Source organism: Barbus barbus (assembly GCF_936440315.1).
Source record: "Barbus barbus genome assembly, chromosome: 20".
Taxonomy (NCBI): Eukaryota; Metazoa; Chordata; class Actinopteri; order Cypriniformes; family Cyprinidae; genus Barbus; species Barbus barbus.
In genome coordinates, this window is record NC_136748.1 from 30,927,305 (window position 1) to 30,940,368 (window position 13,064).

Below are 13,064 nucleotides of genomic sequence, written 5' to 3' on the forward strand. Positions count from 1 at the left end.
AAATGTTTTATTTTAATTATTTAAATGTTTAAATTATATATTTTAATTATGATTTAATTAATTATTATAATGTTTTTATTTAAAAATTATTTCCCGGGAGATTTCAGATGCTGCTGTTAGTATGTATTTGCTAATCTTGTAGTTTGATTTGTTACGGCCAGCTCGTTTCGACCGAAGTATACAAGTACACTTAAGTAATGACTTGCAAGATTTTATTAGTCTTCAAAAATACAAATAACTTAATATAACGAAGTTTAGGGTTCAAAATCAAAAGGGAAATGGGGAAGAGAAATGGTTGGTATGGGCTGTAAACAAATAAAGGTACGCCAAAACAAATGACTTCTCCAGAGGCTGTCGATCCCCTGGACGAAGTGAAAAGGAGTGGTGGAAGCCAATGTTTTGTCCTCTCTGTAATTAAGTGGTGAACAGGTAACGGGGGTGTGCAATCTCCCACGCTCTCCTGGAAGAACACCGCCAGCAGGCGAGCAAGTAAAACGCAGGGTCGTAACAGATTACAACTTCACTGTTAATTTCTAATTAATAATTTAATTAGGACACCAACATTTCTCACCTTTGAAAATGCCCGACAATGCTGACACCAAATTGAAAGGGTCCGACAGTCTTTAATAACAATCATAATCGTTAATATTGATGGTTTTTTTTTATAGAATTTGGTTTAAAAATAAGTCGTCTTGTCACTCCAGAGATGCATTTAGCCTGAGTTGCTGTTCCTAAATACCTAGTCTGTTAGCACCCATAATTCCTTGTGGTCTGAGCATGTGCATATATTTGTGTTCAGTGGATTTTCTGAATAAGGTGTTTCAATGCAACACATTTCCCATTAAAACAGGCTTATTCTTCAAGGAATTTGGGTCAATCAGAATACTGCATTTAAATGAAAGGTGCAATGAGATTGTGACGTTTACTTGACCTGAATATGGCCAAATTCAGATTAATGTTGGTATATTGATGTGCATGTAAATGTAGTCAATGAATGTGATTTAGTGTTGTTTACATGTATGCATTTAGCAGATTCAAAGCGACTTACAGAAGTCTGTGTGTGTGCTGATTGTGTTTGTGCAGTGTTCTGGATCTGAACGCATTCGAGCGACAGAATAAGGCAGAGGGTTTGGGGATGGTGACGGAGGAAGGCTCCAGTAAGTCTCTCTCACACACATTCATATGATGATCTGATGAGAGCGACTGAGCGTTAGTTTGACGAGCTGCAAGAGAAACTCTTACCATCACACCATCATTTCACCATCTCATACTGCACTGTGATCACACAAAACAACATGAATATACTCTAATATTGTTATTCATCAAGGACGCATTCAATTGATCAAAAGTGACAGTAAAGACATTTCTAATGTTACAAAAGATTTATTTTTCAAATAAATGCTGTTCCTTTGAACTTTCTATTCATCTGTTAATCCTGAAAAATAAAAATGTCAACAAAAATATTGTGCAGCACAACTGTGTTCAACATTGATAATAATCAGAAATGTTTGTTGATCAGTAAATCAGTATATTATAATGATTTCTGAAGATCATGTGACACTGAAGACTGGAGTAATGATGCTGAAAATACAGCTGCAGATCACAGAAATAAATTACAGTTTAACACATATTCACATAGAAAACAGCTGTTTTAAATTGTAGTAATATTTCACAATTTTTACTGTATTTTTGATTACATAAATCGTTGAACAATTAGGTGTAGAACAATTTTTGGTTACATTACAGTGCCCTTGTTACACATTACATGTACTTATTATAGTACCAGTAAATTATGCATAATTACATGCAACTAACCCTAAAGCAAAGTACATGTTGTTAATTAATATTGCTCAGTACTTAATTGTAAAATTACATTGTTAAAATGACTCCTAAATTTCACAAGCAGCAAGTAACACGTTCATTTAAATGTGAAATTTTGTAGGGGAAAGAAATCACATCCAAATGTGCTCAGCTGGTTTTTATGTGACTTATTCTTCATATTTTGATTGTTTGATTGCTTCATGGTGCAGTATTACAGTTGCTTACAAACTTTTTCACTATATTTGTTTATGATTTACCATCTTTTTTATCTGTTATTCTGTAGAATCATACAGTATGCACTCAGTAGTATCACTTTATAGTTGATTTGGTTTGTTTTGAACGACTGACTGTTGCGTATGGTTCATAGTTCATGGTTCATGATTCATGTGATGCAGGCATAAGTGATGGTGATGTTTCAGTGTCAGTATCTCTGGTTCTTCTGGAAGTTTCCGTCTCTTCTCCTTTGCTTATGTCTGTTTTTGTATGTTGATTTCTTTCTTCTTGTCATCTTTTGTCATCGGTGGCAGTCAACGTGAGGGAGCGCGGTAAATACACGCTTCAGATTCTCCTGTCTGTCCGTCCGTCTGTCCGTCTGTCTGAATGTAGTGCATGTGTCACGTGACAGGAAGTGAACCCCACTGACGTCTGCTGGTCCCTCCTTTCTGTCCGTTTCTCTCTCTCTCTCTGTATTTCTTTGCTTATCTTCCTGTTCTTAATAAGTGCTTAATGTGCAAGTGATGCTAAATTCACACGACTAACGGATGAAACCCTTTAATGTTTAGTAGGAAGTTTCCCTGAGTTTGAAAATCACAAATTACTGTAATGATATAGATCAGGGTTTCCCAATCTGGGATCCATGAGTTGATGAAAAGCTAATTATTATTAATAATACACTTTATTTTATAAAGTGCCTATAAAAGCAGCTTCTCAAAGCGTTAAACACAATTTAAACAATACAATAAAAAACAATACAAAATCAACATGCAAATGCAAGTTTAAAAAAAAAAATGTCTTAAGTAATTCTGAACTTCCCTAAGTTCAAGAGGCAGAGAATTCCAAAGGACAGGAGCATAGAAAGAGAAAGCCCTATCACCCATAGATCTTAGAAGTGTTTGAGGAACAACCAGCAAGTTTGACTGAGAGGAGCGCAATCTACAGTTAGGAGTGTACGGATGTTACAATTCTGTAAGGTAATGTGGTGCCAGACCATGCAATGCTTTAAAAGTAAGCATCGTAATTTTAAAATCAACTCTAAACCTGACCGGGAGCCAATGCAGTGCAATTACTTCAAGGCAGTCCCAGACACACCAAACACTCTTTCAAGACGAATAAAATGATACATTTTAAAATAAAGAAAATCACAATAAAACACTAACTAATAATTCATTTAAAATATTTAATCAAAATGAATAAGTTTTAAAGTAAAACAATGAAAATAAAACAAACATATAAAACTATAAAAAACTTATAAAACATATATAAAAAGATAAAGTATTTTATTTGTGTACTTGCTTGTGATGTGACCATTAAGTGACATCAGAGAACCGTGAAAATGTGAATCTGACAAACATGGATCTTATAAATGACCGATCTTAAACATGCGGTTTACAATCTGACAAAGTACCAGTAATTAATCATCACAAACTTTATTTTTTATTTAAATCCAGTGACCGTACTCGCATATTGTGAGCAGATCATGATTTACAGTCTGTTCTTCTGCTTGAGATCAGTGTGATTATAATACTGAACGTGATCAAATGACCTCCTCAAATACAATGTTACCTGGATCAGAGCATGTCACGGTTAGTTAGTTTTCTAATTAACACATTAACACTGAATGCTGATAAGCTGCCAGTAGACAGCGTCTCTGTGGACGTCTGGATCTGTTATAGCATATCTTTGTTGAAGGAATCGTCTCTGAAGTCTCTCTGTTTCCCTGAAGGCTCTAAAGTTCTTCAGAACGACGAGTTCACCAAAGATCTGTTCAGGTTCCTGCAGCTCCTGTGTGAAGGACACAATAACGGTGAGAAATATGAATAATAGATCATCTGAATCACACAAACGCTTCTGCTGGAGTGACACTTGTGTGTGTTTCAGACTTCCAGAACTTTCTCAGGACACAGACGGGAAACACAACCACAGTCAACATAATCATCAGCACCGTGGACTATCTGCTCCGACTGCAGGTGCACACACACACCTGTCTGTCTCTCTCTCTCTGTCTCACACACACAACTCAACTTAAAACACTGTAACCGCACAGCAACGCCCTAGTAACCACTCAAAACACCATAACCGCATAGCAACGCCCTAGTAACTACTCAAAACACCATAACCACATAGCAACGCCCTAGTAACCACTCAAAACGCCGTAACTGCAAAGCAACGCCCTAGTACCCACTTAAAACACCATAACCACATAGCAACACCCTAGTAAACACTCAAAACATCATAACCGCACAGCAACGCCCTAGTAACCACTCAAAACACTGTAACCGCACAGCAACGCCCTAGTAACCACTCAAAACAGCATAACCGCAAAGCAACGCCCTAGTACCCACTTAAAACACCATAACCACATAGCAACACCCTAGTAACCACTCAAAACAGCATAACCGCAAAGCAACGCCCTAGTACCCACTTAAAACACCATAACCACATAGCAACACCCTAGTAAACACTCAAAACATCATAACCACATAGCAACACCCCAGTAACCACTCAAAACATCATAACCACATAGCAATACCCCAGTAACCACTCAAAAACACCATAACCACATAGCAACACACTAGTAACCACTCAAAACACCATAACCGCATAGCAACGCCCTAGTAACCACTCAAAACGCTGTAACTGCAAAGCCTTAGTTACCACTCAAAACACCATAACGGCATAGCAACACCCTAGTAACCACTTAAAACACCATAACCACATAGCAACACCCTAGTAACCACTCAAAACACCATAACTGCAAAGCAAAGCCCTAGTAACCACTCAAAACACCATAACGGCATAGCAACGCCCTAGTATGATACAAATTGTTGCAAAGCAGCTCTACAGGAAATTAAGTTTCCACAATATATTTATATATTGCAGAATATATATTTATTAGGGCCGGGACTCGATTAAAAAAAATAATCTAATTAATTAGAGGCTTTGTAATTAATTAATCGAAATTAATCGCATTTTAATCGCATATAAATATTTGACCTGAGAACAGTGAGAAGTAAGTTTTTTCATATGGATTTTAGTATACCATTGAATAATGACTGAATACATAAGCTTAAGCAACAAAATATTGTTTATTTTTGTTCAACCAAGTCCAACAGACCAGTGCAATATTGCCATTAAGTGTAGCAATAGGATATTTAGAAATATAGTGGCCTACATTTCAGAAATTCAGGTACCCTATAGGTAGGTATACCTTCTGTAAACTGTTTTTTTTAAGTAAAACACAATACTTTCAAGTACATTCAGAACATGAGGTGATACTTGAGGCTTGATGTGCTGCGGTGATATGCGAATTCCTTGTTGCATAGCTTGCACACAACCATGCTCTTATCGACGCTTCCATCCATTCATTTTTTATAACAAAATTTCCCATCCACAGGGCCAACCAAAGCGGTCTCATCAGCTTCTTTGTTGTTCACTGTGGTTTGTTTTTGTCTGAACGCTAGTTGGTGCTCCAGTATAATCGGTCCGCCGAAACTCATCCAGTGAGAAACGTTCCGCGGTGCAAAAATAAGTGCGATTAAAATGCGTTAAAAAAATTGAACGCGTTATTTTTGTGTAATTAATTAATCTAAATTAACGCGTTAAAGTCCCGGCCCTAATATTTATATATACTTAATATATTTAACTTATGGCAAAATTAGGTAATTCTGTATGTTGTCTGAGCGTTGGCATCCTCTGAGGTCCTCTGAGGGGTTGGCATCATCTTCTCTCAGGTGTTCGGTCATCTCAGATCATTTAAGGGTTGGATCCAGACTGAAGCTTCTGTAATTCCTAGTTACCACGGGATGTTAATCAGAGAAACAAATAGAGACATAATTAGCGTAGCTGCTGTTCCATCTAAGCAAAAATGATTTGTTCAACCCAAGCTAAAGAATAATAATAATGTACATTTGATCAGATATAACTGCAGTACAAGATTATAAGATGCATTATGTGAACGCTTGGCTAAAGAGATGTGTCTTTAATCTAGATTTAAACAGAGAGAGTGTGTCTGAACCCCGAATGTTATCAGGAAGGCTATTCCAGAGTTTGGGAGCCAAATGTGAAAAAGCTGTACCTCCTTTAGTGGACTTTGCTATGCTAGGTACTACCAAAAGTCCAGAGTTTTGCGACCTTAAGGAGCGGGTTGGATTGTAGCGTGGTAGAAGACAAGTTAGGTACACAGGAGCTAAACCATTTAGGGCCTTATAGGCAAGTAATAATATTTAGTAAATGATACGGAACTGAATAGGTAGCCAGTGCAGAGACTGTAAAATTGGGGTAATATGATCATATTTTCTTGATCTGGTAAGAACTCTAGCCGCTGCATTTTGGACTATCTGTAGCTTGTTTATTGAAGATGCAGGACAAGCAGCTAGCAGTGCATTACAATAGTCCAGTCTAGAGGTCATGAATGCATGAACTAGCTTTTCTGCATCAGAAACAGGGAGCATGCTTCGAAGCTTAGCAATGTTTCTAAGATGGAAGAATGCTGTTTTTGTAACATGGGAAATATGATTTTCAAAGGACAAGTTGCTGTCTAATATAACACCCAGATTTTTGACTTTAGAGGACGCAACAGTGCATCCGTCTAGTTGCAAATTGTAATCCAAGAGATTCTGTGTCCTGTTTTTTGGTCCAATAAGTAATATCTGTCTTATCTGAATTTAATAGGAGGAAATTATTGGTCATCCAATCTTTTAAATTTTTTACACAATCTATTAGCTTAGATAGTTTAGAAGTTTACGAGTTTCTTTCTTGAGAGAATGGGTATAACTGTTGTACCATGGCGCAGTACGTTTTTCTCTAACCTTTTTCAATTTGAGTGGGGCAACAGCTTCTAATGTATTAGAGAAGATAGTGCCCATGGTGCTAGTCATTTGGTCTAGTTCATGTGTATTTATGGGTACACAGAGCAGTTGAGATAAATCAGGCAGGTTATTTGTGAATCTGTCTTTGGTGGCTGGAACAATAGTTCTGCCCGGACGATAACGCGGAGCCATATAACTAATATCAGTAATACGCAGCATGCACGATACAAGGAAATGATCAGTAACATCATCACTTTGAGGTACGATATCTATATCGGTAAGATCAATTCCATGCGATATAATTAAATCTAGCGTATGATTAAAACGATGAGTGGGCCCGGTGACATTTTGCTTGAAAAGGTATTTGCAACATTTTAAATATGGATATTATTTTTACGCATGGATTCGCTACAGGAGGCCTTTATTCACCCCCCGGAGCCGTGTGAGGCACGTTGTATTATGGATGTGGGCGCATGGACTGCTGAACAAAAACACCCACCTACTCCCATTCAAACGCTTGGAAGAGCAAAGAAATGTTTTAATATTACTCTGATTGGATTCGTCTGAAAGAAAAAGGTCATATAGGATGTTTTGAGGGTGAGAAAAACATGGGCTAATTTTCATTTTTAGGTGAACTAACCCTTTAACATTAATGTTGTCCTGTGTTCTGCAGGAATCGATCAGTGATTTTTACTGGTATTACTCTGGTAAAGACGTGATGGACGAGGCGGGTCAGCGGAATTTCTCTAGAGCTCTCGCTGTAGCCAAACAGATCTTCAACTCACTCACTGAATACATACAGGTAACATGAAGACGTTTATTTTCTTCAAATTTCTTTCATTTTTCTCTGTTTCATGACTTATGACTATTTTATTTGTTTATATATATTCATCTTTTTTATTTATCATTTTGTGTTTTATATTATGCATGTTTATATTATGTATTTCTAGAATTATTTTTCATCTTTGTTTTGTTTAATATTTTGTTTAATATTCTTATTACTTTATATATATTTAGTATGTGAATTTTTTTTTTTTTTTTTTTTTTATAGATTATAATTCTGTGTAACACACACACAACCTGTCTTCTAATTTTAATTTAATCTGAGAACAGTCACAGGAAGTCCTCCAGTCTTCATTGCATGTGTCTCATTCAGGGTCCGTGTATCGGGAACCAGCAGGGTTTGGCTCACAGCAGACTCTGGGACGCCGTCGTCGGATTTTTGCACGTCTTCGCCAACATGCAGATGAAGCTGTCACAGGTGCATTATTCAGTCACTGTCTGTGTATCCTGATTCTGTGTTGATCTGTTATTATACTGCTGTGAGAGCTGAAGCTGTCGAAGGCCAGAGCTATATCTGCAGTAGCGTCTGTGAACACTAGATGTCTCTCCACACAGCCTGAGCGTGTCAGTGTACATCATCATCATCATCATCAGCTGCTGGAGTCCTGTCACTGATGCTGAGATGAGATCGAGGCCTTGAGCTGGTGTTGTTTGATGGTGCATTTGCAGATTAAAGATGATTTAGTAAATGAAAGCATCCAGACCATCACAGCGACTCTCTGCCGCTCCATCACTCCTCTTCATCACACTAATGAACTTCTCTCTTGATTCCTCACAGGACTCCAGTCAGATCGAGCTGCTGAAGGAGCTGATGGATCTGCAGAAGGACATGATAGTCATGATGTTGTCGCTGCTGGAAGGTTCTACTGCACAAACATTCATTTTGTCAGATGTTTTTTCATTTAGTCTTAGTCCTGTGTAATAATTGCGACTACTAATGATTGTTGTCATTTGAGAAATTATTATGAAACAAATGCAATTTCATCTGTAAAGCAGCTCTACAGAAGACAGTAGAGTTATTGTTCAGATCAGATTCAAGGTTTATTCAGTGTTGATTTTGTCATTTTTATTATTATTGTTTTTTTTAAATGTCTGTCTAGTTTTTATTTATTTCAGTTTTAGTTATGGTTATTTTAATTAAACTAAATGAAAATGAAAAATTATTATTAGGTTTTTAAAATATAGTTTTCATTAATTTTTGTTTCAGTTTTAGTTATTTTAGTTAAACTAAATTAAAATGAGAAACGTTGCCTTGGCATCTTGCTGAAATAAAATTAGTTGTTTAAAATATATTACATTTTTCAGTTAGTGTTTATTTCAAATTACAAAATGTTTTTCTAGCAGAAGTATTGCACTTTCACCGATAAGCACTAATCAAGAGTATCGACTCACATGCTTTATTTGACCTCGCCTAGTTTCTGATATATTATATTATCAGAGATATAAACTCAAAAGTGAAAACAGTGACTCCTAATATTAATTCCAACTTATATTCATGTTTTTCTATTAAAACAACAACAAAGACTTTGTATTGTGGCACAGAGGTGCAATCTTTGTCAAAAAAGGTCTTCAACTAATAGTTCAACTAATAATTTTTCGCAATAGTTTTCGTTAACGAAATGAAAGTGATAGTTTGCACAAAAATGAAAATTCTATCATTTACTCTCCCTCAAATTGTTGCAAACCTGTATGAATTTCTTTTGTCGAACACAAAATAAGATATTTTGAAGAATGTTGGTAACCAAACGGTTGACGGTAGCCATTGACTTCCATAGTATTGTTTTCCATAGTATGGAAGTCAATGGCTGCCAGCAACTATTTGGTGACCAACATTCTTCAAAATATCTTGTTTTGTGTTTGACAGTGGCGTTCTGTCCGTATAAGCTGTTCTGCATACCCATTTGAGAGAATACGTTTTTGGGTTAATTAATATAAACATGATTATAAGTTGATCCCTTGTCATTTGAAATGCAACTTAAAGCTTAAAGAGTTAGAAATAAGTACGTAAATGACTGATTTATTTGCCAAATGGCAGTACATTTCTTTAAATCTACCAGTTGCGGTTGCTTTATAAAAACGTGGGCTATATAGAATGTTAATAATAACAAACATCAGGAAAAGAAAGAAAAATAAATCCTCTGAACTTTTTGAACATCAAGATGTTATTGTTCCCTTTGTTCTGCGGATGCTCGTGACGCTTACAGTTAAAGTTCTTCTCTGATTTTACTGTTGTTTGCAAGGCTGCAGCATTACTTGGCAATATTTTAAAGATATTAATATTTTGGGTATTTTGAATGGTCTGTTATTGGAGTAGTGTCACCTGGGTGGGAGTTTTAATAATTTAGCAGATGCAGAGACATATGATCTGAGATGACCGAACACCTGAGATAAGATAATGCCAACCCCTCAGAGGATGCCAACGCTCAGACAACATACAGAATTAACTAATTTTGCTATAAGTTAAATATATTAAGGTTCTGCAATATATAAATATAGTGTGGAAAATTTCCTGTAGAGCTGCTTTGCAACGATTTGAAAGTTGAAACATATAGACCAGGGGAATCCCCCCCCCCATCTCCCCACCCTCCGACGTCCCGGGGCTATTGTGTTTTCCAGTCAGGCTACCAAAATGTATCACTGCCCTGCCCGACGGGCCTTAAATACAGGGCTCCCGCAGGTCCTTAAAAACTCTTCAATTTAGTTGCATCAAACTTAAGGCCATAAAAAGTTTTAAATGCGTTAAATGGTATAAGAAATGTCTTAATTATAATTTCTAGGGATGCACAATATTTATCGGACAGATAAATTATCGACCGATATGAGAGAAAATTATCATTTTTATTGCTCCGATAAATAAATAAAATCCGATAACTAGATCCGATAAAGTATGCTTGCTGGTAAATCAATCAATCAGTCTGATTTATCTGAGATTCATCTTCTTTCCGAGTGCAAGTGATTGCAGCTTTAAACTGCAGTGAGTCTCAGCATGTGTTGTGCTCATTACGTCATCATTTGCGAACATGTCTTCGCCGGTCTGGGAGTTTTTCTCGGTGGCAGAGGAGGACAATGCCATTGCTATTTCCAAAGCGTGTTCAGCAAGGATTCCGAAAGGAGGAAAAAAGCAACAACAAAATACAACATAGAACCATATACAACATACACTATGCTATATGCCTAATATAAAATAACTGATAACTTACAAATGTTAAATATGCATGGTAGGCCTATACAAAACTGAAAACCAGTAAAGACTGAGGAACAAATAATTATAAAACGTAGAGCGTTTATTAGTGAGAGGGAAAGTTTTGAGGCACGGACTGCATACACCTTGATGTAAAATAACGGGAAAAATATCACAGTTTAAATCAAATAAAAATCAGCAAATACTGTGGAACCAAATAGGCTAAATGAGAAACGAATGATTAAAAAATAAATAAATAAATAGACCTTCCAGTATCACCTTAGATAAATGGCAGGTCAACAGGCTTTTCAAAATCCAAAAATATTCTTAAAACAGGCGCTTTTACATTTGGTTTTGAAACTCTTCTGCCATCGTCTTGTGTTTTTCACCTCACTCTTGTCAGTCAGCTCGACTCTCTCCTCAGGTGATCAATGAAATCTGATCTGTGATGCGTGACTGTCGTTCGTTCGGTGTGGATTTTTGTTGAGCATGCACTTTTGTTTTTCATTTGTTTTAATTTAAGACGACACAACGACACACAATAATCAAAACGAACCCTAGATAAAACTCCATTGTTCTCCTGCAGGAAACGTGGTGAACGGGACCATTGGCAAGCAGATGGTGGACACTCTGGTGGAGTCCTCCAGCAACGTGGAGATGATTCTCAAGTTCTTCGACATGTTCCTCAAGCTGAAAGATCTGACCACCTCGGAGAACTTCAAGGAGCACGACCCTGACCGTAAAGGCGTCATCTCCAAGAAGGAGTTCCAGAAGTCCATGGAGAACCAGAAGCAGTACTCCCAGTCCGAGATCGAGTTCCTGCTGTCCTGTGCCGAGGCCGACGAGAACGACATGTTCAACTACGAAGAGTTCGTCAAGCGCTTCCACGAACCCGCCAAGGACATCGGCTTCAATGTGGCGGTTCTGCTCACCAACCTGTCGGAGCACATGCCTCACGATTCCCGACTTTCCACCTTCCTGAACCTGGCTGAGAGCGTTCTGAACTACTTCGAGCCCTACCTGGGCCGCATCGAGATCATGGGCGGTGGAAAGAGGATCGAGAGGGTTTACTTCGAGATCAGCGAGTCCAGCCGAACGCAGTGGGAGAAACCGCAGGTCAAGACCATTCACATTAGTTTCCACGGCGCTTTATTAGGGCTGGGAAAATAAATCAGTGCATCGCGAATCGAGAAATTATTCAATGAGATTTTCCGAATACATCGCGATTCTTTCTGAGGTTAGTTTTGAACAGCAGATGGCGCTGCATGCTTCAAAAACAGCCGTACTCTGCTCGTTTACAAATCCTTACACACACTTGAACCTAAAATAATCATTCATAAGATTCGAAAAGGTTGAAGTGAATTACAAGAGTGTTCACAGTGGACTGTGTTTACATTAATCTGGTGTCATAAAAGCATTCTGAGCCGAGGTGAGATTACAGACTCAGCCAAACGCACAAGTGCTCTTCAGTGCTCTTCTTCATCAGCATTTGAGTGTGCAGATAAAAACTAGATTAGAGCGCCATCTGCTGTTAAAATATAAGCTCAGAATTGATTCCAGAGAGAATCACGATGCAGTGTTGCGAGATTATGAAACAAGTTCAGTTCAACGTTGATTCAATTCAGTCAGTTGCAAAATTCATCAGTTATGAAATAAATTCAATTCAGCTAAAAGACAACTCTACAGAAGACAATAGAGCCATCGTTCAGATCAATACAGATTGATCAAACAAATTAATTCAGTTCAATGTTGAATTAATTCTCTTTAGTAAGTCAATGTTGCAAAATTCATCAATTATGAAACAACTTCAGTTCAGTTTGATTGTTGATTCAATTCATTTCATCATTATTCAGTTCAATGTTGATTCAATTCAAAACTCAGTTGCAAAAGTAATTATGAAACAAGTTCAGTGTTGATTCTGTTCTGTTCAATAACTGTCAATGTAGCAAAATGCATCAATTATAAAACAAATTCAATTCAGCTATAAAAACAACTCTATAGAAGACAATAGTTTCATTATTCAGATCAAATGAGTGAAGTGCTGATTCAATTCTGTTAATCAGTTATGAAACAAGTTCAATTCAGTTGATTCAGTTCAATTACTGTCAATGTTGCAAAATTGATCAATTATAAAACCAATCAAGTTCAATTTCATCTGTAAAACAGCTCTTCGGGAGACAATAGAGCTGTTA

At 37.1% G+C, this 13,064-nt stretch overlaps 1 protein-coding gene across 1 annotated transcript in view; it reads left to right on the plus strand.

Annotated features, from left to right (window-relative positions):
- LOC306886314 (ryanodine receptor 3-like) overlaps nt 1–13,064 on the plus strand; it is a gene marked incomplete at its 5' end in the record, with an annotated part of 172,700 nt that overhangs the window by 144,841 nt on the left and 14,795 nt on the right. The window contains 8 exons of the mRNA XM_079443321.1: nt 1,084–1,157; nt 2,349–2,366; nt 3,764–3,844; nt 3,919–4,007; nt 7,522–7,650; nt 8,005–8,109; nt 8,470–8,551; nt 11,459–11,988. Coding sequence (XP_079299447.1) covers nt 1,084–1,157; nt 2,349–2,366; nt 3,764–3,844; nt 3,919–4,007; nt 7,522–7,650; nt 8,005–8,109; nt 8,470–8,551; nt 11,459–11,988 — 1,108 coding nt within the window. The remainder of the gene's footprint in view (nt 1–1,083; nt 1,158–2,348; nt 2,367–3,763; nt 3,845–3,918; nt 4,008–7,521; nt 7,651–8,004; nt 8,110–8,469; nt 8,552–11,458; nt 11,989–13,064) is intronic.